This window comes from Neurospora hispaniola (assembly GCF_033458365.1).
Source record: "Neurospora hispaniola strain FGSC 10403 chromosome Unknown B0T23scaffold_6, whole genome shotgun sequence".
NCBI classification, from domain to species: Eukaryota; Fungi; Ascomycota; class Sordariomycetes; order Sordariales; family Sordariaceae; genus Neurospora; species Neurospora hispaniola.
In genome coordinates, this window is record NW_026944411.1 from 2,038,500 (window position 1) to 2,062,995 (window position 24,496).

General features: G+C 53.0%; 10 protein-coding genes across 10 annotated transcripts; 3 read left to right on the forward strand and 7 right to left on the reverse strand.

Annotated features, from left to right (window-relative positions):
- Positions 1-2,512: 2,512 nt before the first annotated feature.
- Positions 2,513-4,645, forward strand: B0T23DRAFT_445482 (fungal trichothecene efflux pump; the record flags this gene model as incomplete). Its single annotated transcript, XM_062840926.1, has 5 exons — positions 2,513-2,763; positions 2,869-3,125; positions 3,193-3,575; positions 3,651-3,883; positions 3,973-4,645. 5 exons carry the CDS (start codon positions 2,513-2,515, stop codon positions 4,643-4,645), a joined length of 1,797 nt encoding a protein of 598 aa, XP_062690926.1.
- Positions 4,646-5,399: 754 nt separating this feature from the next.
- Positions 5,400-7,519, reverse strand: B0T23DRAFT_384958 (uncharacterized protein). The gene is made up of 4 exons (XM_062837504.1): positions 7,300-7,519; positions 7,161-7,233; positions 7,096-7,105; positions 5,400-7,030 (listed from the first exon to the last, which is right to left on the reverse strand). The coding sequence occupies exons 1-4, from the start codon at positions 7,411-7,413 to the stop codon at positions 5,749-5,751; spliced, it is 1,479 nt and encodes a 492-aa protein (XP_062690927.1). The 5' UTR covers positions 7,414-7,519; the 3' UTR covers positions 5,400-5,748.
- Positions 7,520-7,798: 279 nt separating this feature from the next.
- Positions 7,799-9,759, forward strand: B0T23DRAFT_362585 (uncharacterized protein). Its single transcript, XM_062836306.1, has 2 exons — positions 7,799-8,205; positions 8,274-9,759. The coding sequence occupies exons 1-2, from the start codon at positions 8,114-8,116 to the stop codon at positions 9,481-9,483; spliced, it is 1,302 nt and encodes a 433-aa protein (XP_062690928.1). The 5' UTR covers positions 7,799-8,113; the 3' UTR covers positions 9,484-9,759.
- A 431-nt stretch (positions 9,760-10,190) lies between these two features.
- Positions 10,191-12,654, reverse strand: B0T23DRAFT_342504 (uncharacterized protein; the record flags this gene model as incomplete). The annotated part of the gene is made up of 3 exons (XM_062835905.1): positions 10,191-10,540; positions 10,676-11,437; positions 11,610-12,654. Coding segments are annotated over 3 exons (2,157 nt in total), but the record flags the coding sequence as incomplete, so codon positions are not given.
- A 1,053-nt stretch (positions 12,655-13,707) lies between these two features.
- Positions 13,708-15,414, reverse strand: B0T23DRAFT_384963 (Phospholipase/carboxylesterase/thioesterase). Its single transcript, XM_062837505.1, has 3 exons — positions 14,715-15,414; positions 14,241-14,638; positions 13,708-14,168 (listed from the first exon to the last, which is right to left on the reverse strand). Exons 1-3 carry the CDS (start codon positions 14,943-14,945, stop codon positions 14,060-14,062), a joined length of 738 nt encoding a protein of 245 aa, XP_062690930.1. The 5' UTR covers positions 14,946-15,414; the 3' UTR covers positions 13,708-14,059.
- B0T23DRAFT_362596 (Extradiol ring-cleavage dioxygenase, class III enzyme, subunit B) lies at positions 15,415-16,951 on the forward strand. The gene is made up of 2 exons (XM_062836307.1): positions 15,415-15,961; positions 16,037-16,951. The coding sequence occupies exons 1-2, from the start codon at positions 15,689-15,691 to the stop codon at positions 16,826-16,828; spliced, it is 1,065 nt and encodes a 354-aa protein (XP_062690931.1). The 5' UTR covers positions 15,415-15,688; the 3' UTR covers positions 16,829-16,951.
- Positions 16,952-17,077: 126 nt separating this feature from the next.
- On the reverse strand, positions 17,078-18,453 carry B0T23DRAFT_445527 (uncharacterized protein; the record flags this gene model as incomplete). The annotated part of the gene is made up of 5 exons (XM_062840927.1): positions 18,136-18,453; positions 17,989-18,013; positions 17,660-17,897; positions 17,573-17,577; positions 17,078-17,529 (listed from the first exon to the last, which is right to left on the reverse strand). The coding sequence occupies exons 1-5, from the start codon at positions 18,205-18,207 to the stop codon at positions 17,078-17,080; spliced, it is 792 nt and encodes a 263-aa protein (XP_062690932.1). The 5' UTR covers positions 18,208-18,453.
- B0T23DRAFT_196819 (uncharacterized protein) lies at positions 18,454-19,186 on the reverse strand. Its single transcript, XM_062833305.1, has one exon. The coding sequence runs from the start codon at positions 19,069-19,071 to the stop codon at positions 18,613-18,615; it is 459 nt and encodes a 152-aa protein (XP_062690933.1). The 5' UTR covers positions 19,072-19,186; the 3' UTR covers positions 18,454-18,612.
- Positions 19,166-19,656, reverse strand: B0T23DRAFT_445531 (uncharacterized protein; the record flags this gene model as incomplete). The annotated part of the gene is made up of 1 exon (XM_062840928.1): positions 19,166-19,656. The coding sequence occupies exon 1, from the start codon at positions 19,595-19,597 to the stop codon at positions 19,166-19,168; it is 432 nt and encodes a 143-aa protein (XP_062690934.1). The 5' UTR covers positions 19,598-19,656.
- A 1,853-nt stretch (positions 19,657-21,509) lies between these two features.
- On the reverse strand, positions 21,510-23,488 carry B0T23DRAFT_196836 (cytochrome P450). Its single transcript, XM_062833306.1, has 4 exons — positions 22,867-23,488; positions 22,116-22,765; positions 21,830-22,049; positions 21,510-21,747 (listed from the first exon to the last, which is right to left on the reverse strand). The coding sequence occupies exons 1-4, from the start codon at positions 23,271-23,273 to the stop codon at positions 21,537-21,539; spliced, it is 1,488 nt and encodes a 495-aa protein (XP_062690935.1). The 5' UTR covers positions 23,274-23,488; the 3' UTR covers positions 21,510-21,536.
- Positions 23,489-24,496: the final 1,008 nt, after the last annotated feature.

Consider the following 24,496-nt stretch of genomic DNA (forward strand, 5'->3'; position numbering starts at 1 on the left):
CCACTTTCATCCCCAAGTTTTATGAGGATATCTAAGCCCTGTTTCTTGCCCACCTTTATGTTGTCCCTTGGTATGCGTGTTGTCGTGCTGGACGCGGTTTTACAGCAGCGTGGAAATTGCCAGTTCGCCTCTGGAACGGGCCACACTTTGTTTGCCTTCTTCACCTCTTGCGCAGATGGCGATGCGAACATGGAGATTCCCGGAAGGTTATATATCAAGGCCGAGTGTGAGGCCGACGAAAGTCCGTAACAGCTGATAACTCTTCTTACACCGAACTATCTAGTGGTTCCAAAGTCAAAGCATCTTGGTAGTACTATTTTTGATTTTGCTGGAGTGGACTAGAACGTGTTTTTACACGAGGCCTGGACGCGAAAGAGAACTTAACCTGACTGACTACGGTGAAGCCCAGATACGTGGATGAAGGTCGGTTCAGGCGTTTCATGCAATCATCTCATTGTTTGTGGCTTGTACCTTCGAGGCGCCGCCCCTGAATCATTACTCGTGGCACTAAAGTCTCGACCTCTGCACTCACCGCCAGTAACCACGAGTCACCAGCGTATCGCTTCAACTTGGATTAAAGTTAAGGTCCGCTGGGCTTGTAACAGATGATGCAAGAACCTCGAAGGGGATGGTATGACAGTGAAACGTGTTCGTGGTAGTAACCCTCGTTGCTGATGATTTCCGGTACTTGTAGGTTTAAAGTGGATCGCTCAGGGGTAACTGGGAAGGAGAATGGTAATGGAAAGGGGATCACGCACTTTGGGTTTCCGTTCAAATTTCCAGGCTCAAGTTCCGTTCTTTGTCAGTCCAACTCCCTTGGTCACATGTACGTACGGTACTCGACGGTAACACAAACAGCAAACATGCCGGCCAACCCACAAGATATCCAAATCCAGCGCGACTGCTGCCGCCTTGAAGATGACGTGACGGAGACAGGCTGACGGATCATTCTACATTGGCTATCATGTGTTGTTCCGAAGTTCCGAGGCCGTGAAGCCATGTTTATCATACCAAGGACGACAATTTCGTCTGTCCCATGTTATGAACACCACTTCGGCCATCGCAAGTACACTCCTTTGTGTACCGGCACGGCGAACACCTTGTTGATAACTACATCGGACCATCCGCTATCACTCGAATTAGTTTCCCCACGATCATGCAAACTCCCTTCCTGAATCTTTACCCCACAGCACACGAGAACAGAAGCCTCAACCGGGTTCAGCTCTGGTCACGGTTTCAATGACCTTCCCGCACATATTCAAACAACGGGTACAGAGTGAGCCAGCTGACCATGATAGCCCCAGTACGCTACCGCTCACTCATCGGCCACGCCAGTCTTGTCCTCGTGCGGGTGGTACGAGGCGAGGCCTAACTATGGCACACAACGGTTGTCCTGAACCGAACTGACCCAGGGCAGGTACAGCGTCGGAGCTCACCTGTCAACGGCTGCTCCTTGGCACACGGTCCTACCGCTAAGCAATATTGTGGTAGCTTTGTGTTTCTCACAAACTCGTCATAGTCTATATCACTTCGGAAATCGGAGCCAGTGAGGTGGCACGGCTCCAACACCAAGTTATAACTTGATGGCCTCCCAACTCCTGCTTTGTGACCACTGGCATGCATCGATTCTATATTGCGTGCATGCCCGGGTCTTCCTTTCGCAGGACAAGAACGGATGGCAACTGCTCCAACGCATGGCAGGATAACCTTTAGGTCGCGGATACGGGATGTGCGAGTGCAACACCCCTGCTTCTCATTGGGACTTGCAGCCAATTTTATACATCTCATCCCATCTGGGTAACACAGAGTATCTTTGTGTCACGGAACTCTCCAGGCGGTCTATGGTCTACCCAGTCGGTTGATAGCAGCCTGGCAGCAAGTCTCTGAAGGACAACGGCCGTTGAAACAATGGATGATGCTCTTTGGGCCGCCTGCTTTTCGTGTCCTTAACGCCCAATCTTGCAAGTGAGTGTTCGGTGTACGGCTAGGTACGGGGACGCGCCGCCAAGGTCAGCCAGGTTCACCTTTGCCCTTGCAGTCGTCCCCAACCACCGCGAGAATTGCACCTTCCTCAGTCAAGATGATACCTACTTTTACCCAACGTGATTGGAAACAGGTCCTGGAAATTTCACCATACTTACTAGTCTACTGGAACAAACGGTGAGTCCAAGTCGAGATTTCGTCGCCTGACCAAGGTGACCTCCCGAACGGAATTGCAGCTGGTGCCGCCACAAGAACCGGGCTGCCGGCATCTCCTGCTGATAACCGGAACATCATTCACTGGCCTTTCACTTCGTTCTGCTGCCGCTTCCTGGGTGGGGCTCAGGAATTCTTGTATCTTTCACGTCCTGACAATTATTTCTTGGACAAAGTAGCCCGTTGCCCCTAAGTCTCAATCACCCGACACCACACGGATCGCCACTGTTGTCTAGTTGCGGCCGGAAGTATCTGGACTCAAATACCAGGACTCAACCGACTCGGCAAACAGCCGTCCATGCGACAGGCAAACATCATGTCCTCGAACGAGAAGGATAAAGCCTCGACTGGAAGTGCGGCCGAGAAGGCCCTGGCTCACAACCCTCCGCCCGGTCTGGAAAAGGCAGAAGGAACTCAAGCCAGCGCAGCGAAGGCCCTCGACCAAAACCACCAAGCTCCGAGCACCTCGACAGATTTCGAGCAGCACAATGGAGAGTCCACTGTAGGATATATCTTCATCGAACCTTCCGTGGCAGCATTACTGACATTATCATGTTCAGCGGTTGAGTGTCCGCAAAGCATTGGCTCTAGCAGCCTTAGCTTGCTGCTGGACCAATGCACAAGCTCCTCTGTATTTGTTTGGTAAGAAGACTTTGATTGTGCTGCTTGAAGCCCAAATCAATTAGTGGACATCCAGCTAACCGATGTACTAGCTGCCGTACCTGTCTTTGTCTACCGCGATCTTGGAGGAGTTGATCGCTGGGTCTGGTTCATAACTGCTCACCTACTTGCCACTGCCGCCATCTCCCCTTTCGTTGGTCGTTTCTCAGACGTTTTCGGACGCCGCTGGGTTGCTCTGGCCGGAAGTAGCTTCATCGTTTTTGGCCAGATCATGTGTGGTGTTGCTGAGAACATGGATATCTTCATCGGTAAGTCCATCCGGAACAGCTTCCCTGTTAACACCGATCCAATGATCCATACTGATATTCTAACCAGGCGGAATGGCTCTCACCGGAATTGGCACCGGTATCAACGAGCTCACGGCTCTCGCGGGAACAGCAGAACTCGCCCCTGTTGCGCATCGTGGCTACTACATTGCCGGCATGATTCTCACCATCATTCCTCTTTTGCCCTCTGTCATGTACTCCCAGATCATCTCGGCTTTCTCCACATGGAGGTATATCTCAATTCTCACCGGCGGCTGGGCATTGGTTGGGCTTGTAATGACAGCCCTCTTTTATCATCCTCCTGCGCCCACAGAAGGTCTCAATTGGAAACAAAAGCTTTCGCTTATTAAGGATATGGACGTGGTCGGTGGCTTCCTGTCTATCATTGGGCTGGCTCTGCTGGAACTTGGTCTTTTGGGTGGCGGATATCAGGTCAGTGGAAGACAGGCAATGCTACGATCGTCTCGTAAAGGCTCTTGGCTTAAATGACTAACAAACACTCCCTAGTATCCGTGGGCAAGTTCAAGAGTCTTGGTTCCCCTGATTCTGGGATTCTTCGTATTGATTGTCTTTGGCCTTTGGGAGTTCAATCGAGCCAAGACACCCATGATTCCCAGAGACTTGGGTCCGGCTCCCCGTACACTCATCATGACCATGATCATCACCTTCATATCCGGTGCCAACTTCTTTTCTGTCCTGATGTTATGGCCAAGCGAGGCCTATAATGTCTACGGCAACAAGTAAGCAATCCTCTTTTGTTGCATCTTGCACACATCGTCCTGTTTCCATCTTCGAACTCCATCACTGACGTAAAAACCCATGTACCTAGCCCCTACGGCGTCGGCTTCCGCGGCATGCCCTTCCCCTTCGGTATCCTCGCCGGCTGCGTCATATCCCTCTACCTCATTGCCCGCTTCCCGGGTCATATCAAATGGATCGTCTTCCTCACCTGCTGCATCATGACAATCGGCTGCGGTGCCCTCGCCTCCGTTCGTCTCGACAATATCCACGCCATGTACGCGGTGCTCTTCATCGCCGGCCTGGGCGTAGGCGGCATCGTCGTACCCGCCTCAACCATCGCCACTATCATCTCGCCGAGAGACTTCATCGCTACGATTACAGCCTTGACCATCTCCATCCGCATTGTTGGCGGCGTGATAGGATACACAGTCTACTACAATGTCTTCGTCCAGAAGCTGGTTCCGCAGCTTACAAAATTAGTAGTGGAAGCATGCATCAAGAGCGGGATTACCAACAAGGAGATCATTGGCGTGGTGATTGAGCTGACGGGCGCTTCGCTGGTGGACGAGATCCGCATATTGCCTGGCGTCACGGACGAGAGCTGGGCGGTGATCGTGGCGGCCGGCCAAGAGGCGTACGTGAGGGCGTATCCGTGGGTGTACTACTGCAGCATTGCCTTTGGCGGAGTGTCGATTCTGGCGAGCCTGGGCATGGAGGATATCTCAGGCTTGATCGATAGGACGGTTATGGTTCATATGTAACGGAACCATGGCTGGCGCCTTGGGGTGCATGGCGGCGTCCTTCGGGCGGTTTCCTCGATTTCCATCCACTAGCGCGGAGCAATTTGACAACTTCTTATCAGAGCAGCAAACGATGCGATCTTTGTCAGTCGCATATGTTGATTAGGAGGATTTGCTGGAGGTTTGACCTTGGGGTATCTGGGGAGGGATGTCTCGAGCACCTACTTCGCTATAATATCAGGAGATCCATGTACACACTAGGAGGACTCGATCCTCAAGGGACTCAGAGACGATTTGGTTGATATAGATAGTATAAGGCTGCAGATGGTCCTTTTCAAATGTCTGGAGGCGGAAGATCATGGACGAGGACTGTTTCGACCTATATGCCATAACGTTAGTTTCATGTAGATAGAATATGAACTTTCACGTCCTGAAACCACCCGGGACGACCACGAACAGTACGAAGATGTCATACTTATATTTTGCTGTCATCAGTAGTAACAGTACCGATGTAACCCGAAATCTTGATGAGACCTTTGGCCGTAGCCTTAGCAGGCAATCAGCCACCTAGGCAAGTGAGTCAGTCCAATACCGCTCGTTGTAGTTAAGAAAGGCCGTTGCAAAGCTGTAGGAGGGATTACGATAATTTAAAAAACACATTGGCTAAAGTCCCTTAGGGATATCTTCATCCAGGAGTTGCTTAGGCGTCAAGTTCAGAAAGGTGATAAAGATGCTTGGATGCGTAGTAAGAGTATACTCAAGGTCTAGTGTACTGACTGTAATGAGTTCGGTCTATCTTTACTTCCATTCGGTTAAGGTCTCAACGATTTTGTCAGGGACGAGCCTCGCACACTACACTCGCATAGCCGCAGGAAACATACGTGGCTTGTCCAACGCTCAATAAAGAAGTGTCTGCTCACCGTCTCCGTCTACCTCTAGGGACGATTCCCCTTACTGGGCAAGTATTTGCTCCTAATGGTGTGCCCAATCATGCTCATCCGACTACCAATCGTTCCATCCTGCATCCTACTGGCTAGAGCTTCCTCGAGTGCTGACTGAGTTACCGAGGCATCTGCATTGAAGAGTTTGGTCAACATGCCGGTCGTTTATTCACATCCATGTCTTCAAAGAGAGGAAAAGGAGACAGGATGATGGAAAGACTTTGGGACAAGGGAACAACTGAAACCACTAAACTCACCATCAAGATCACTAAAACTACTCCCCATACTCGGCGCCCCTTCGCTCCCTTCTCTTGACAGCATATCTATCCTTCTTGGGGACAGTGGGCCGGGGAGTCTCGCTCCAGGTCCACCTGTACCACCTGCACCACTCGTACCTACACGCAGTTCACCGCTAGCAAGTCGACGTGGGTTGCTAGGAATGATGGCCGCCGAGCTGGTAGACGAGTCTGATGTTTGCGATTGGATCGTGGATAATTGGGGATGATTCTTCGTACTGCTCAGGCTGTGACCGTGACTAACTTGCTGCTGCTGATTTTGTGATCCAGACGACCCTATCCTATTTCGAGGGGACGGTTGATGGTCGCGGTAGTTCAGAGGGAGCTTGGTCACGGTTGCGTAGAGATCTAGAGCGCCGCTGCCGTCTGAGGTTGAGGTGGAGCCTGTTGGGTTGTTGCTGTTGTTGTCACTGTTATGACGTTGTTGGAATTTTGGTTGGTGTTGCTGTTGCTGTTGCTGGTGTTGCTGTTGCTGGTGTTGTCTGGTCCTAGTAGGAGGGAGGAAAGCGAGCTCGTCATCGTCATCGTCAGAAGCTTTACTTTGGCCCGCTGATTGAAAGCGTGGAGGACGGCGGATGTAGCGGCTTTGCATCTGCTCGGCATAGTCTGAATCGTCGGAGGATGGTGATGTGGAGGCGACTGGCGATGGCGATTCTGGGGGCCGGTAGGATCGGTTATCGTCTGTTTCGTGGATGGCATCACCGGAAGAGGCGTCTTTGGTGTTAATGGACAAGAGTGATACTCTCCGGCGTTGCGGATCGCTTAGCCTGCTGGCTATCTTGTTGTTTGTCGTCGTAGGAGGGGCAGCAGCGAGGCTCGGGTTCTGCCCTGGGATCAAAGTGGTTTGCGACGAGTTGCGCGAGATGGCTGGTCGTAAAGGGTTAGAGGACGTCTTAGCGGTGGGTATCCCAGGAGTATTGACATCGTCTTTAGGAGCGAGAGCTTCCTTGCGCATGGAGAGAGCTGAAGTACGGCCGCCGACAGAACCAGCTCTTCTCAAGCCTTCGGCGTACCCAACAGGCTCGCCGCCGGGAATCGGTGATGGAGCAGCGGAACCGCGACCACTCGCGGCTTTCCTCATCTGCGCCCGCAGTTGGGCAGTGTGTCGCTCGGTCAGATAGGAGACCATCTGGAGGAGGAACTCGACTGTGACATCGAACTGGACTGCCCTATAGCAACGCACAGTGTCAATATTCGAGGCAGAAGCGCACCGCCAGGGACGAGGAAGACTCACAGCTCGTGCCCTAGATATCAGAGTCATTAGCATGAAGCCTGCATTGTGGGACGATTTAGACTTACAGTCAATCTCTGTCTGCGATACCCCTGAGATAATCGTCCATAGCGCTTCGGATTTCCTGTCGTCCCAGCTCACCTTGCGAGGTCAAGTTAGCTGGCGTGATTCACGGGGACGACTAGAGACACAGTGCGGGAAACATACTGGCGGAGGATCAACGAAGTCGCCCCGATTGAAGGGAAGTCGGACATAGACATGGTATCTGGGTTCCCTTCTGTCCTGGTTGGAGGACGAGCCTGGCCTCTCTCTGAGCGACATGGTAAAATCCGAAGGGGTGGTCAACAACTAAGAACAAGGAAAACTGCAGAAATGGAATTGGAAAGGGTGTGTCGTCGGTCTTATAATAAGTCAAAGGCTACGGAGGTACACCGGTGAGTAAGTGCTGTGCTGTGGGTGTGATTGAGTGCATCATAGCGTGCTGCGTACAGCAGTCAAGACGGGGCGCCAGGGCTCCCGTCCAGGCAGGCAGCGCTTATCGATAAGTCATGCTTGCTGATGCTGGCTGCTAACGGGACCCTACCCGTCGAGCGAGGGGTTACCGTCCAATGCCCGCTGGGACAGGGGACAGGGGGGACGAGGACGCTAGGTAGCCAAGGCTGTTGTTGTTGCCGTAGCAAGAATCCCAATTGGGCTGACGTTCAACAGTTCCAGCACTTTCAGCATTGAGGTGATAGCGCATCGAAAAATCCGTCGCGTCGCATCTTCATTCGCTGGCTGGGCATGCAACCACCACTTCTTGTCCTGAACCACCTGCGACACTCCAGTCCGACAACTTCACATTCTCTCTTGGTACCGGCAGGAGCTGTTGGAACAAACCGGAAGCTACAACTTACCGCTCCTACCGTCCTCTAGGATCATCACCGTTATCCGACCGCGAGCAAACACCCTGCACATAGCACATAGCAATTGCCCATTTTCCACATCACTACGAGATAGCTTGCCGAATCCCGTGCCTGACATGGCGCCCTTGATCCTCCACAACGTCCCCGATGACGAGCTCTACGTCGGTGACGACGGCATTCAAAGACCTTATGCCATGGTGTTCCCACAGTTCGTTTGCCCGCCGTCATCTTAGGCTTGACAAACCAGCTCCGATACTGACTTTAGATAAACAACAGCCAAGATGGTCCCCGCTCGAGAAGGACAGTCCATGAGACAGGCTCCTTCGGCAAGTCAACACGTCGGTCGCGGTCCAAGACAGCAACGCCAGCCAGGAGGGAAGATGCCACGATAGCCGCCGCCGACCGTGTATTCTCGAACTACCTCGCGAACCTGAACCCAGACCAGAATCTCACAGCTGCCCAAAGGAAACAGTCTCTCATACCATCCTCCCTCGGCGATGAGAACGCCGCGCCCACCCAACTGTCTAACAAACACCACCCGACCGAAGTCATACTACGCGGCTATCGCTCCGTCTCGCACCAGTACGCCGCCATCAACCACTACGAGGAGCTCGCCGGGAGGATATGCGAGGATTACCCACGCGACCCACCGCCCGAGAACAGGCGGTACAAGTCCGAACTGCGCGACCCTCTTTATGCGCGAAGACGGCCCTTGACTGCCGAAGAGCGCGCACTAGTCAACAGAATCGACGGCGGCGAGCACTGGGTGAAGGTGACGTTTGAATCCGCCGAGGCCGCCGAAGCAGCCATGATTGCCTCTCCCCAGGCCATCCTCGGCCACCTCGTTTTCGCCGAACCGTACGATGGCGTCCCACCCGCCCGCGACGAAGCCGTACCCGACAACGCCTCCTTCATCAGCAACGGCGTCACTCCCGCTGCCACAAACAACCGCCGCGCTTCATCTGGTCAACAACCACGCTCCCGTGTGACCATGACCAACCCCTACACCTCCTACCTCGACAGCAACGGCAACAACCAATCCCCTTCCTCCTCCCGCACCGCCGATACCGGCACTATCTCCGACACCTCCAGCGCAACCATGGGCGCCGTAGCCGGCGCCTTCACGCACGGGCTGGACTCGCTCGCGCACTCGACCGCGGGCGGTGCCCACCATTTGTCTTCGGTAGTCGACGCCCAGGATCCGGACAGCGAGTTCTGCCGGGCAATCCCGACGGTGCGCAAGGCTAAGCTCCTGCCCGTCGACCAGGCGCTGCTTCCTGCTCCGTCGTACACGCAGCGCGTGCTGAACCACGTGCCGCTCTTCAAGTGGTTTAGTGGGAACATGATTGGGAACGAGGTGCCGAGGAAGGAGAACGGCGAGTTTGATTGGGATCGGGCGAGCTTGTACTGGAAATTGATGTGGTGGCTGGATGCGAGGTTGTGCTTGTTTAGGGGGGAGGTGTTGAGTGCTGATAAGGATGAGTGAGTTGGCTGGAAAGGGCGTTGGGCTGGGTGGGAGGTGGACGTGTTGGCAAAAGGCGTGATGGATGGATGGATGCGGCAGGATGGTTGGATCATGATATGGACCATGGGGGAGAAGGTTGCTGTTATATGTTAAGCATCGGTAGCGGCGGTGATGATGGGTGGAATGATACCAATGTCGAGAATTGCTCCAGATTGAAGAGTACGTTAATTTATGCATCAAGCTTGTTTAGCTTGTCCTTATAAGACGTTGTTCAAGTCTAGGTTGATCCTTTTCGCGCTTTTCCTCACCTACAAGCAGTGAACGCAGCATCACAGAGATCTACGGTAGTGACTCGAACTTGTTTAAAAGACTTTTTGAATTCATGAGTATCTAGACGTGAAGAAAAGAGAAACTCAGGACTCAGTGAACAACGTGAAACAAGAAGAAATCTATTTGCCTGCCTGCCTGCCTGCCTGTTTGGTGCTCATTGTAACTGGTGAGACGAAACAAATCGTCATGCAAACTAAGAAAAAAAACCAAAAATAAACACAAGCTAACAAAATAACAGATACTCCTGAAAGCTATGTAATCGTAACAGTCGTGAACCAAAGAGGCAAAACTCAAGTCAGCCAGCCCATCAAAAAAGACCGCCCGGTACGTGTATACTCGTACTCGTACTCCTACCAACAGCAGCACTGAATCTACTCCTTTTTGTACGGCTCCCTCCACCCAACAGGACTCGCGGCGCTCGTGTCCCTAGAGTTCCCGGAGTCCCTGGAGGTACGTGTGGTGCTCGGCCTCCTGCTGCTCGCGCTTGTGCTCTTCATACCCATGTTCATGCTCGTAATCATGCTTCTCGTTCTACCAACAATCTTATCAACGTCAACAAGGCTCATCAGGCTCCTGCTCGGATCACGGCTGGCGGCCGTTGGACTTGCGGTTCTGGTATCTGTATCCATACTCCACCTCCTGGTCCTTTCACCAGTAGAGGATGGTGTAGAAGGTATCCGAGCCAGAGCCAGTTCTTCATCGACCTCATCGTGGTCGTGACTCGCCGATGGTAGCAACGGCCAATTTCCTTAACTAGCCGTTACCGTAGCCGTCTGCGTGGGCGGGGTCATGGGGGTTATCGTCGGCGTAATATCATTCTCTTCTTCGCCCATGTCCCTCTCTTTCTTTTCGCCATGGCTATTCTCCCCATTCTTTTCGTGACTGCCGTGAATGGTATACTCGTCCTGGCTCTGGTACTGGTCGTCACTACTGCTGCCGGTGGCGACATCCATTCTGGAGGCGGACACAAAACTCATCAACCCACCCGCCGATCCCGGTCGCCCGCTGTAGCTCCAGCTCCCGTCTCGCAGCTCGTGCTCCTCGGAGGGAAGGGCGGATGTGGATGCGGCAGACGGGTGCTGTAGCCTCTGCAGCGAGCTGCCGGTCAGGCTCCGGTTGATGCCTAGCGAGATGCTAAGGCGACCGGAGTAGCTGCTTCGCTTGCTGCTACTTTGGTTGCTTCGTGGCCGAATCTCGTGCTGCTGCTGCTGCTGCTGCTGCTGCTGTTGCTGCTGCTGTTGTTGTTGTTCCTCGTCCGGCTCGGTAGGCGGGCGGAAGCGGTAGGGGATCTGGTCGCGCCAGGGAGAGACGAGGGCTTCGTCATCTTCGTCGTCATCGCCGTCAGCAGTGCTGTGGCTACCGGGGAGAGGGAGAGTTAGGGATTGGTTGCCGAGTGGAGAGAAGAGAGCGTCCTGTTCTCTTTCGTCGTTCTCTCGGGGCCCGGCAGTGGGAGATGGAGGGTCGGAGGCACCGAAGAGGGACTTGGGATTTAAAGCAAGAGGTTGTGGTTGAGGGGAGAAGGGGCGTGGTCCCCGCGGACGGTTGGCACCTTCAGAAGAGAAGACACTCTCCGTGTCCTTGTCTCGTGGGGGTGTGCGGGGAGAGTAGACGACTGTCGATTGGTTATCGGGAGAGTGAATAGCGCCTGCGAGGCTCTATTGGAAGTATTGGTTAGTCTCGCACCCCAAGTCTTCAGTGCCTCTTCTCGTTTTGGTGATGGTTGCCTACCAGTCTTAGGGTGTCTTCTCTTCCCCCGCCTGTTGTATCGGCGAGAATACTCCTGGGCGGCAGAATGCTGAACAGCTTACTTCCCTCACCAGCGCCGCCGCTCGCTATGCCGCCATCGCCGGCACCGCCTGCGACGATGTTGCCTCCTGCCCCACCAAACCTGCCGTCAGAATGTCCCACGGTCCTGTCTGCGATCACATCCTCGCTGGCGAAGAGATCCTGACCCTGTTCCAGCACATCCTCAAGTCCACCACCTGTCCACCCCTTCCGCGCCATACTCTCGAAAATGTCAATTTCGGCTCGGACGAGCGAACAGCTTGCTTCCACGATACGGGCGCTGGTGTCTTGACTCTCCCTCAAGAGTGTCCTGGAATGCTCGCCATGCAGCGTTGTAAGACCATCCAACTTAGTGGTCAACTCAACGAGATGGCTCCGGAACTTGGCCACGTCCCTTCTGCGCTGCTTATGCAGCTTCATCCCTTCCTTCTCCAACCGTCTGATCTCCTTGGACTGCACGGCCACCGCGCTCGCATAACTCTCCTCTTCATCCTCAACCGCGCCACGCCACTTGTCTAACTCGTGGAGAAGAGGTACCTCGAACGAGCGGTAGACCGTCTCGGAAAGAATGTGCTGGTGGTTGGCAACGAGGTGCTGCAAACCAGCGACGGTGAGCAGGGTGTCGGCCGTGCAGGTGGACTTTGTGGTGCCCTGAGCTGCAGAGGTGAAGCTATTGGCCATCAACAGCGGGGGAGGACCGCCGCCTTGACCCTGGCCGCCTTGTACCGGACTTCCACCACCTCGATCGGAGGGAGCAGACACGATCTGTTCGGCGCGGGCTTCTTTTAGACGGGCGCAAGATTCGAGAGCAGAGCCGAAGGCGGAGGCAGCAGTGGAAAGTGAAGTAAGGGCCAGACGGAAGGCCTTGGCGGAGGAGAGGAGGTCTGCATATGCGGCCTGCGATGCTTCAAGGTCGTGCTTGGTAAGGACAGCATGCGCCTGTTTGGGCGGAGGCGGCAGTGGCAGGTTGAACTGCGACAGGTTCGCATTTGCGGTAGAGGCGTATGAATAGGTTGGGCTCGATGGCACCGGAGGTAGTTGTGAGAGGGTTGGCGAGGGAGGTGACTTGGGCGCCATGCTTATACTAAGCAGAATCTAGATAATGGCGGCTGCTTGCCTCTATTCCGGTGGCTGAAGCGCTGGAGGTCTGGACTCTGGAGGTGAGGTTGCTGCGGATCTCGAGGGCGTCGGTCGAGATGGGGAAAAAGACAAAACAACACAAAGAAAATTTGTTTACTCGAGCTGGTGCGACATGGGAAGAAGAAAGCCGACAACAAACAGGTCGTAGGTATTAAAAAAAACAAAAAAAAAAAAAGTAATGGCCGGGATCGTAGGAGGTTGGCACTCGGCTCGGATGGTACGATGATCGCAACAGGCTAGCGGATAGGTGGTATCTGGAATCTGGGATTCTGGGTACGAGATGCCCCCGCTGTAGGAGGGGACGGTGGAACCCTTCCCTTTTGGTGTTTGAGTCGGTTTTAGACTTTGTTATGCCTCCCCCGGCCCAAGGGCGCCTCTACACACACTAAATTCCGTTCCCTTGTGGGTGAACGCGCTATCGTGGGAGGTGATAGAGGCGGGTTCTACACCCACGATACCTCCGGCTATGTACCTAGGGAACCTAGAGGTATGCTCCAGTCCCGTCGCGAGGAGGTGCGCAACCTAAAGGAGGGACAATGCTCTGACAAATTCTCGAGGTTATTTAATAACTCATTTCACCAACAACAACGAATCGAGATCTCTCAGTCAAGACAAGCAAGAAAACGAGCAACGAGTGGCAACCTGAAGTGGCTGTTGTCACGGGCAGTCGTGCCAGATTGTTGGGCAATGCAAATGGGACGCTGCGATGAGGTGACAGCAGGACCATGTCCAGTTTTCGGGGATTTTGCCAGTGGGGTTTCCAGCGTCGGATGGAGCCACGACGACTCCTCGAATCCAGCGAACGTTCCCAAGGGAAGGCTTGTGACACTGACGACGGCCAGCATCCCACATCAGCGGGCCACTGTCACTGGACTCGCAAGCCCACCCCCACTGATAAGATTGACTAACCGTATTCGGAGGAGATCGCCGTGCAAGCAACTGCTGTGAAACGGGAGCCATCGTGTTTCATCATCACCAACGTCCAGACGAGAACCGCAAGCGGGGGTTAACGCGATAATGATGCCCTTGAACGTGTGAGGTGCATGGCCGATTGACGAATGATAGGTAGTGTACCTGTTGGGAGTCGTGAGTTCATGACACCCGATGTACACTAAACACTCCAACATCCCCTGTACTTCCTGATGCCTGAAGCATGCAACGAGACAACAATGTCCAACAGCACATACACACGCAAGCGGGCAAAACATCTGAATCCAAAATACCTCCATGTACCCAGGCTGTATCAGAGTATATACCTATCTATGAGGATATCCGACAAAAGAACAAGCAAGGCTGTATTTGAAGCAAGCAACGCTAGCATATTCACCATAAAAGACTGGACCTATAGCTCGGACTTCTGCTCCGACTTATCAGCCACCTTGGGCAGTCTCTCGGTCAAGAAATCCTCGATCGCATCCAACTCCTCCAGGCAAGCAGAGTGACCCATACCCCTAGCAATCCCAGGCAGTTAGCATGGAAACATTCGAGAAATTGATCGGCACTGAGATACCGGAGGTACTTACGGATACGTCGTGAACTTGACATTGTACCCCATCTCTTTGAGCAAGTCACGGGTCATCGTGCCCAACTTATAGTTGACAACCGGATCCGCATCACCATGGGCCATGAAGATGGGCGTCTCCTTGTTGAATTCGGGCTTGGGCACGAGCTCAGCGAACTTGAGGCTGAGGAGAAGATACGAGGACAAGGCGATAATGCCGGCCAGCTTGCATTTGACAGTGAGGCCACTGAACAGGCCCATGGCGCCGCCCTGGCTGAAGCCGCCGATGACGATGCGGTCGGCCGGGATGCCCGAGTCGATCTCCTTCTGGATCAGATCGTGGAAGTAAGCTTGGCTGGTTAGGATGCCGGCCTCATCCTCGTTGCGGCGGAGGGCTTCGGCGCTGCCATCAATGGCGAACTTGTATAGCTGTGGTGTTAGACTTTTAACTTTGGCGGGGACGGAGCCAGGTACTACACAGAGTAGGTAAGCTTACAATGTCATACCAACCAGGCATCTTCATGCCCCAGTTGGCAGTGATGGGAATCGAAGGCGCATGAGGCAAGATGAACTTGACCTCATCAAGGCGTTGGCGGCGACGCCATTGCTCAACGGCCGAAGCCCAGCCATGGCCAGTGTCGCCAAGGCCGTGGATGAAGATGACGGTGGCCGTGTGCCGGGCCACAGCTGGGACGAGGAGAGGAGGACGGCGGGCAAGGGAGGCCATTTTTGTGTGATGATTGTAGTATGTGTTGAAAGGCGGTCCAACAAGAAGCTCTTTCCCGGAGCAGCGATGGCGTTGTGGTTGACTAGCGCCGTGCGAAGTTCACACGTGGGGCCGATGCTCAACCGGGGTCTTTGCTGTTGGAGCGGGGAGCTTCGAGGAACGGAACTCGGAGCCGTTAGTGGCGGGGATGGTGGAAACCCGGCGAAGCGGGGCCTCCCGCAAGATACGGATGGTGGGGTAGGCCGGACAAAAGTCTGGTTCTCACGTATAACCCTAGAGGAAACCTGGTAACCCATGCAACCCCAAGCATGGTGGGGACACCACTATGTAGTCCGGGTGTGTAGTGTAAATCACCAAAGTCGTCGGACTTGTCGGCGTTGAAGCGGGGGTTGCAGCGGAAGGAAGCAGGGGCCTGTGCATTTGCCTTACCAACCTGCTGACGAGAGCATTCTTCAGCAATCTTTCACCACCTTCTCGGCGTCTGTTTCACGGAAGCCAACGAGGTCACATCATGTCATGGACTCCATTGTGTCAATCGCTCGAGTGGAGCCGGAGCCCATGATGAATGGACCGCAATGATGATGGGGACTGGGGATTGCTTAGACATGCTTTCAAATCGAATAAATTCTTATCCCTTTTTATAGGACAGACTCGCTTCTGTTGTGTTGTGGTCATCAAGGTGTTCACACCCTTGTTTTCAGCTGTCTGTTGAGCCTCACTTCACTCCTCCTCCTCCTGAACAAATGCCTAATCCGCGGCCCCGCAGCCGACCTCTTATGATCGTTCCTGTTCTTGTTGCCGCCCTGGCGATCCTCCTGGCTTCCTCTTCAACCGCTCGCGGCCTATTCTCCCGGGTCCGAAGCGAAACATTCAACAAGTTTACCACAGCTTTGAACAACGCCCCCATCACCACCACCACCTCTACTTCTACCTCGCCGCTCCAGGCCGCCGCCACAGCGAACTTGACCTCTTCCAAAATGGGCAGACCCCCTGTGTACTTTTTCTCTCACGGAGGAGTAAGTTTCACTCACTCATTTCCCAGTCACTCTCCACACTTCAATGCGAAGCCATCCACTAACACCCTCTCTCAGCCCGACGTCCAATACAACACCAAACACCCCGTCTACCCCGTCCTCCAAGCCATCGGCAAGGAAATCATCCAAAAAGTCAAGCCCAAGGCCGTCGTCGTTTTCTCCGCGCACTGGCAAGCCACCCCCTCCGAGATCCACCTCAACAACGCCGATGGCAAGACCGACCTAATCTACGATTTCTACGGTTTTCCCGACCACTTCTACAAGGCGACTTTCCCTGCTACCGGATCCCCCCAACTAGCCGCCAAGATCCAGCAGCTCCTTACCAAGGCAGACATCCAGTCCAAGGGTCTCAAGCGCGGGCTCGACCACGGCGTCTTCTCGGGCTTCAACGTCGCTTTTCCACCCAACACCGACCAGGCCATCACCGTTCCCTTGGTGCAAGTCTCGCTGTTCAAGTCGGAAGATCCGGACGCCCACTATCGTCTGGGGCAGGCGGTCGAGGAGCTCCGCGATGAGGGCGTGGTGATTATTTGTACCGGCATGACGGTGCATAACCTGCGGGACATGCAGTTTACTTGGGGCGATCCCAGGCCGCTTCCCTATGCCGTCAGCTTCGATAATGCGCTGAAGGAGGCGGTGGAGGGCGATGCGGAGGGCAGGCTGGATCGGATGAGGGAGGTGGTTAAAAGGGGGGATGCGAGACAGGCGCACCCGTGGATGGATCACTTGATGCCCATCTATGTGGCAGCGGGCGCGGCGGGGAAGGATAAGGGTGTGCAGACGTGGACACTGCATGAGGGGAGCTTTGCTTGGGCGCAGTATCGGTTTGGGGATGTGCCTGAGGAGTAAAGGGGGATTTGAGTGGAGAGCGACATCCTGGGATCGGAAAGGCGTTGTCTTGGATAGAAGAGAGAGTAATGTCCATGACATAGTCCCAAATAAAAGTATTTCAATAACATTGACATTAATAAATGGCAGGCATAAGGCAAGCACTGGGCCGTCCACAAGCTGGAACGAGAACGCGACGAAAATGTGACAACTGGCTAGGGCCTCCTGGCCTTAGGCCCGCCCATTTCACGTTCCATCACCAACTTCCAATCAAGCACCCCTCCTCGAAACCACACCACCACCGTGAGTAGCGCTATAAATCTTCGCCAAACTCTCCTTCATCCGCTCAACAAGCCACTCATGCCGCTCACGCGCAGCTCTGCCATTGCCATGGCCACCATCATGGATGAGACTACCTCTACCGTGAGGCATAACTATCGTCGCCGCCGCCCCCGTCCGATGGATGCAGCACATCCCAGCAATAAAACACTCCTCACAAGACTGGAAATACCCACTCATGTTATAACCAAGTCTTTCGGGACTCTGCGGTGATTGTGAGGGCGTGGGGCTTCTGGAAGAGACTCCTTGAAGCATCAGTTCGGCGCTGTTGCTGTTGTTGCGATGGGCTTTCGAGAAGCTCCGGTTCGGCGTGATGCCGCTGTAGGAGGAGGCGTCCCCTCCATTTTCCCTTGGAGAGTTCCCAGCAGAGGCGTAATTTGACCCTGGGGTTTCGTTGTTGTTGTTATCATTGCACGAGTTACTTACCAGGGCTCTGTCAGTCATTCACGTACCACGACAACGAAGATCGTCTTGAGCCATCGAATATGTTACTGGGTTTGTGCATGTACTCACTTTTGGTTTTCGATTTCCTTTTCTTCACCTCTGATCGGTGAGCGAGGGCGGTCTTGGTCTTCCACAGACTCCTCAAACTTTCCATTCGCATGTAGATATCCTTCGCTCATCGTACCGTCATCGTCCTCATATGGACGGCCGTGGCCCTCTTCTCCTACGTTTATACGACTCTGCGCGATCTCCTCATGATAGGCATGGTTACGGATGCCTGTGCTCGGCTGGGATCCGGGAGGCCTGCCTGTCTCGTGCAGTTTTGTGAGTCTTTGGCATGTAAGAGAACCGGGAGAGAGATCAAGAGCCAGCGTCAGTGTCAAGTCAATAGAGCTTACCACAGGCAATAGCATCGTTGAAGCCCTAGTCATACCTTTGTTAGCAGGTGATGAAAAATACCAAAGAGACATGGGATGTTTTCGTGGCATGGAGTTCAATTCAATAATCATCAGACTCTTCTGATATATTCAGCAAAGCGGACGTACATCTTTGCCCACTTCGAGCGAGGTCGTTGCGATATCATGAATCCACGAGGCTTGGCGCGGATACGTAGCCATTTTGGTAGCTGTTCCCAACCAGTTACTTTGGCACGACAGGGAACAAATCCAGCTGTACAATCAGCTCGAATGACTGGGGACTTTTGATTGACAAGCTGGTAGTAAAGAAGCGTATCTGAAGAAATTGGAACTGCCAAACGAACGGCTAAAACAACCGATAGTGTGACAGAAGCCTTTGAGTGGCTATGGATATGCTGAGCCTCAGCGGATGAAGACAGTCAGAAGAGGAGGACTAAGGGCTGGCGAGCCTCATATTGGAATCTGAACAGTTACCATTGCTCTGCCTACGCAATGAGAATTACCTGTCTTACAAGAGGAGAGGGGGGCAACAAGCAATGGAACAGAACACAGGAAAGCTCGGCGGCCAGCCGCATAACGATTCGGTCTTCAAAGCAAACGATGCAACTAGAAGGCCCGAGCTGACGAACACAAACAGAATCCAAACATCAAGCGAGAATACGTCAAATTACTCTCATGACAGCTAGAAGGCGAGAGAGATAGAGTAGGTATGAAATCTTGAAGAAAAAGGTATCCACCTCCTCTTTTGTGTGATGGATGCATGCATGGGAACACATGGCCAGCGGCATCTTTTATCGAACTAAACTGGCAGTACTCCCAATCAGGTTCCCTTCTGATCATTTGCGAAATGAAACTTGACAACCTTTGAAATGCGTGGCTTGCGACGCCAAAGGGCGGCCATAGGTTGCAAACGACACCGACAGCTGCGGAGTGAACTTCCACCTCCCTCAAACCCACGTAAACCTGGTACCGGTATGACCCCTGACTATGCACCTCAACGTGACTGAATTGAACCAGGAAGAACGAAAGAATGAAAGAAGAAAAAGCAGATGTGACAAGGCTCATCAGGAAATGCTGATTAGAAAGAGTGGATAGCTTCTGGACCGAAAGGTGGTGGACCAATAATCCACCGGTGAACAGAAGTTGCAGGTCAAAGGATCTAGTTATCCCGGTTGTGAAGTGAAATAGCGACTGTGACTGAGCCGTTACGCGGGTGTTTCGAGTTGATGTAACGCCAAAGGGGAGGCTTCAGCACCTGCTTTTCAGACACATTGTTGATCTTGGACTGGATAGTGATGTCGCCTTTGAGTATTGATGGCTCAGCAGAGCTGATATATGATGCCATACTGGTCACTCGTTGTTTGCCGTTTTCTTCGTACAAAGCCTCCAGGTCTCTCTGCCGGGCCTGGAACTCCATGTCCAGCTGTCGACGGTGCTGTAACCTGCGGATGTAGAATCGACCGACGAAGAAGGATACCAGGATGACACAAGAGGCCACAATGATACCAATATCAACCGCTCCAAACTTGTATTCCGGTTCTTGGTCGGAAACAATTCGAGACTGGTCGTCGGAAATGTCGTCTTGGGCCATCTCGAGAGGTTAATACCTTTGATGTACAGAGATATGCGTGTGTGATTTCTGGCAAGTAATCATGCTTAGCGCTAAGGTATCTTGCCGTATGCGGGACAATATCAAGGGATGTTTGATTGATAGCTACCTCTGCAGATCCTGAGAGCGGGTGATGGCCTTGCGTTCAAGGCGGTCGTTGACGAAGAAGAAGGAATACGTAGCTCTTATTTTCAGAGCAACAGCGGAGTGAGACTGAAGCAGACTGTCGAGAGCTTCTAGAAGAGTATCAAGAGTGTGTCGGTATGATGGATCACGGAAACTCGGTTGCTCTTGGTATGCTCGGCAGCTGAGCGTCAAGAGCTTCGAGTAACTCAAGGTTGATGTTTATGTGTTGCGGCGGCCGAGGTTGTAATCGCAGGGAACTGGTTGTCGACATAAGTTTTCTAAGCTTGAACAAGTTCTCGGTCAGTCTGAGAATATGATAGAAGGGCTGCGCACATTATGGCGAGTACAGGAAGAGAGAGCCGAGCTGGCGAGCCTGGTGGGCATCTCTTCCTTCCAAATTGAGCCCATGTTGCCACCCCCAGATATGCAAGATCAATGAACTGCACTGGTGGGTTGAATACGGCAGCATTGGCCAAGATGCGCCTGGCAATGAACGGGGAAGAAGACGAAGTAGCTTGACATCAGAAACACGGGAAACGTATGGATAGTCACACGCTAGGGCGATGTCAGGTTTGTGATTGGAACTTGAGAACGGAGGAAGAAAAGTCAAACAGAGAAAGATTTGCCGAAAAAAGAAAAACGACAAAAAAAGGTCATCCGAAACTCCCATTTGCCAGCAGGTCGGAGATGGATGGAAACCACTGCACCGCCATCACTCGGCCCACTTTCCAAGATCGGAAAGAATGCCCCGGGCCGGCATCACACTTGGTGAGGACTCGGCGAATGCTCTTTCCTCAAGGACTAGTTGACAAATCTGTGCTTCCCTCCTATTTGGACATTGTCCAATGTCCAGTATCGGCATCCTATGGTCGTCCTATGAAAACCTCAATTCATAGTCATCCCTTTCACTTTCCACCTTCTCATCTCATCATCGCGCAGCTCTTCCTCATGGCCAAAGCGAACCTATTCACCACGCTACGAAACATGAGAAACCCCAGATTTGACACGCATGCAAATCTCATTTCCATTGGGCAACCAACAATCTGTGCTATCTCAGCCAACTCGCGATGTTGGTGCTGATTCTCTGCATCTTGCGCAAGACCACTAGACTAGGTTTCCAGTGACGACGGAGGCTATCACTGGAAGATACAAACCCGAACACTAATCTACGCAGTCAGGGTCATGGCAACTTCTTGTTGCCAGAAACATGGCCGCAAACCTATGCGCAAGGTCGCTCCTGGTTCGCCATCCCGTCATCCTGTCGGTCGCACCCAGACGATATACCATAGGTAAAGCCCGTGCAACAGCCAAGGAGGATATCGGGCACAACAGACACAGCACTCTAGCAAAGGGGGAGGACCCAACATACTCAACAAAATCCAGACAAGTTGATTCAAAAACTCGAAATCGGGGCTTGCTCAGTTGCTCGGGGTCGCATCCGTCGCTAAAGGTGCAGCAAGTGTCAAGCCGACAGACAGCTAGGACGCTTGTCAAGCTCAGCCGCCGTGATTGTTATTGCAAGATCACCCGGACAATCTTCTGTTGTCGTACAAGGTTGACACAGGATTTCATATTCCGTATGGTATGTTGTGCAACTAACACAGCAGACCTAACAACAAAAAACAAGCAAATGCAAACACTTCTTGTGCGTCCAGCACTGGCCGAAATACAGACTGATATTCCTATCGCGAGACACAGATTCAGAACACCGAAAGCAACACCTAAATCGCATGCTACCTGACGACATCTCTTGATCTCTTCCGCCTCTCAGTCCCCTCTCCAGAGGTGTTACCACCTAGTTCGAGTCGGGTGTCGCACTAACCAAACAGCCTTTCGCAAAGGTCACAGTTAGATTCGTGCGAAGCAGCAGCGGGCCATTGTCATCCCGGGGTTCGATGCTCTTGAAGGCACGGAAGAACTTGAAAAGGGCGTATTCGATCTGGGTAAGCGCAAACTGCTGGCCCAGGCATATACGCGGGCCTCCGGAGAACGGAATGTACTCCCATCTGTACAGCGAACAAGAAGCTGTGTCAGCCACAATAAGTCCCGGATAGAGAGACTGACAGAGGGAAGAGCAAAGGCACGTACCCGACCCGAAGGTTTTCATCCCACCGCTCTGGACGGAACTCATGGGCATCTTCTCCCCAGATATCCTTACGTCTATGAAGACTGTACAGCGACCACCTAACGACTTGGCCCTTGGGCACAAGGATGGATTGTTTGCCATCTGGGCCACCACCTCGGGGTAGGACCGTGTCCTTGATCGGCGCTCTGGAGTTAGTTGATGCGGGAGGGAACAGCCGCAAACCTTCAAGTTGTTGTTAGCAATTAGGCAATCTCTCCATAGGTTCTACCTCCCGGGCACAATACTCACCTTCCTTGATTACCATGTTCAGATACTTCATGTTTTTGAGCTGCTCCCAGGTCGGCATCTCGTCCTCCACATCAAAGATCTCCTTCCTCAATTTCTTTACTACCTCCGGATTGCGAGCCAAGTAGTAGAAACACGCCGTCATCGCCGCAGCCGTGGTGTCTCTTCCGGCAATAATAACGGACAAGACTTGATCGATGGCGTGCTCCTCATCGGCGCCGGACTTCAAAATCTCATGCAGGAAAACGTAGTCTCGTTCCTTCTTGTCGGTCTTCTCCGCCTGGGACTTCCTTATATAGGCTCGCACATACTCGCGCACTCGTGTCACAGCCGCCTGGAACTCCCCGTTTGGCAACAAATTGAGAAGCGTTCCAAGTCTAGACTTCTTGGCGGCCTCACGGCTGGTGTACTCAAAATCTTCGAGGAATTGCTTAGCTTCGGGCGAGGGTTCGAGCAAAGAGTTTGTGGAGTAGCCGAGCAAGAAATCGGTAGACGAGTCCATGGTCATAGAAAGCAGGAGTTCCTGCATGTCAAAGGTCGATCCGTCCTTGGGAATGGCGTTGAGAAAGTTGCCGACGTGTTTGGCAAAGCAGTGAAGGTCGGCAACTTGGTCCCTGACGAACGAAGGTCTGATCATTCCTCGAGCCTCGCGCCTACAGTGCAATAACGATTCATTAGCTTCCTTTCACAACACAACCAAAATCCACTCCATTATCATGACCGAAACCGACCAAATGACATGGAGACGACATACCACTGAGCCCCGTTGGTAGTAAAAACACTCTTCCTTCCCAAAACCGGCACAGACGCATGCAACCGTGGTCCATCAATCGGCCACTCGGCCATCTTCGTGCCCAAAATCACTTTGACGTTCTCCGGCTCGTTCGTCATCAGTACCCATTTCCCCAGCGTCAACGTGTAGTGCGTGTTGCCATATCTCTTGAATCGAGCGTCCCACAGCGGCAGCAGCGCATGTGTGTTCATGGCTCGCAAAGTTTCGCGGAACAGGTCTAGTCCCAGGATAGGGTCCTTGTGTGGGTAGACCGCCACGGGGCTGCAGCCTAGGGATCGGACGCGGAGGCGGTGGAGAGCAGTGCGGAAGAGAAGGGTGAGGAGGTAGAGGAGAGGGCTTAAGAGGAGGAGGGTCGTGGGGGTTAGCATCTTGGCGGTTGCTTTCTTGTTGTCGTCGTAGTGGTATTTGGTAAAATGCGCCGTGGTTGGATGCCGTCGTTTGGGAAACGGGGAGTTGAAGTGATGAGCCCAAGTTGCTGGAATGACAACCGCACAGACAGAGTCTGCCCCTCTTGTCCAACAAAAGGCGCTGTCAATCTCAGGTTGAACTTGTCTTCGACGAGCTTTTGATATGGGCGAGCATAAAAGGTAGGTCTCCGACGACTTTCAACCGAGGTCTCCAAATTTCGGTAGCCACTCGTCTTCTCACTCTCTGTCTTGAGATGCTTGCTCTCAACAGCTTTCTGAATGCTCACTGACACCTCCCCTGCGTACTCAATCCCAACCACTTTTCTCCTTCCCCCGCTCTTGTCGTCTCTGGGTGTTCGTGTCACGGGTCACGGTGTAGAAGTGGTACAACCTCAACACATTGACATGTTATTGGCGCGGGGCTCGGTCTTTCGCGAGTGAGTGACGCGCACGGGGACGAGAAAGACTTTGTCTCGTCGGAAATCGGAACTGCGGAGTTGAGTGAATGTATATTGGTCGACAGGTATCGCCGCCGGATAAGCATGTAACATGTGCACCAGCACAAACGCACAACTGGAATGATGAATGATATCGGTGCGATGTATGTACATAACTGCCTTAGCAGGCGGGGACCTTTTTAAGTTTTTATAGACTTTCCCTTTTGGTTACCGTCGCTATTAACCGGCTATTACTCACTACCATAATATCCTGATCTCCTTCCTGAATAATGATGTTCTTCCCCCGCAATCGACTCACCGTTCGGTTCGCTTCAATTCCCATTCTCGACGGTGAATCCATGCTAGTTCAGTTTGGTACAAGATCATCGTCACGACCCCGCGCGGGTTTGCTGGCCCCCGACCAGACCCCGACCCCGACCTCCGACTTCCGACTTCCGACCTCCGACCCGGTCGCATTCATTGTAACCTAAGCCTCGGGAAAACCCACCTTCCCTTCTTATTTTTTTTCCCCTTCCTTTTTCGTTCTACTCATTCATGTGCACTCGCATTCACATTGCAACGTAGCAGTATGTAGTATCTTGCCATATCATTTACGGTGTCATCTACGGTTTCATTTTTGGTGTCACTATCTGTGCCCATGTCGAGCGGAGTCATGGCAAAATGGTCGACGAAACGTGGCTCAAATCGATGACGATCGCGCCTCGGGGTGGGTTAAGAAGTTTTCTT

Excerpts from the sequence above, each read along its gene's own strand:
- B0T23DRAFT_384958 (XM_062837504.1), bottom strand. The coding sequence starts at position 7,413 with ATGTCGCTCAGAGAGAGGCCAGGCTCGTCCTCCAACCAGGACAGAAGG. Across the intron at positions 7,234-7,299 it reads ACTTCGTTGATCCTCCGCCA|GTGAGCTGGGACGACAGGAA; the intron begins GTATGTTTCCCG and ends TGACCTCGCAAG.
- B0T23DRAFT_362585 (XM_062836306.1), top strand. The coding sequence starts at position 8,114 with ATGGCGCCCTTGATCCTCCACAACGTCCCCGATGACGAGCTCTACGTC. Across the intron at positions 8,206-8,273 it reads TATGCCATGGTGTTCCCACA|CCAAGATGGTCCCCGCTCGA; the intron begins GTTCGTTTGCCC and ends GATAAACAACAG.
- B0T23DRAFT_384963 (XM_062837505.1), bottom strand. The coding sequence starts at position 14,945 with ATGGCCTCCCTTGCCCGCCGTCCTCCTCTCCTCGTCCCAGCTGTGGCC. Across the intron at positions 14,639-14,714 it reads TGCCTGGTTGGTATGACATT|TTCGCCATTGATGGCAGCGC; the intron begins GTAAGCTTACCT and ends CAGCTATACAAG. Across the intron at positions 14,169-14,240 it reads GTCAAGTTCACGACGTATCC|GGGTATGGGTCACTCTGCTT; the intron begins GTAAGTACCTCC and ends TGGGATTGCTAG.
- B0T23DRAFT_362596 (XM_062836307.1), top strand. The coding sequence starts at position 15,689 with ATGCCTAATCCGCGGCCCCGCAGCCGACCTCTTATGATCGTTCCTGTT. Across the intron at positions 15,962-16,036 it reads ACTTTTTCTCTCACGGAGGA|CCCGACGTCCAATACAACAC; the intron begins GTAAGTTTCACT and ends ACCCTCTCTCAG.
- B0T23DRAFT_196819 (XM_062833305.1), bottom strand. The coding sequence starts at position 19,071 with ATGAGCCTTGTCACATCTGCTTTTTCTTCTTTCATTCTTTCGTTCTTC.
- B0T23DRAFT_196836 (XM_062833306.1), bottom strand. The coding sequence starts at position 23,273 with ATGCTAACCCCCACGACCCTCCTCCTCTTAAGCCCTCTCCTCTACCTC. Across the intron at positions 22,050-22,115 it reads GAACATGGTAATCAAGGAAG|GTTTGCGGCTGTTCCCTCCC; the intron begins GTGAGTATTGTG and ends AACAACTTGAAG. Across the intron at positions 21,748-21,829 it reads GATGAAAACCTTCGGGTCGG|ATGGGAGTACATTCCGTTCT; the intron begins GTACGTGCCTTT and ends TTCGCTGTACAG.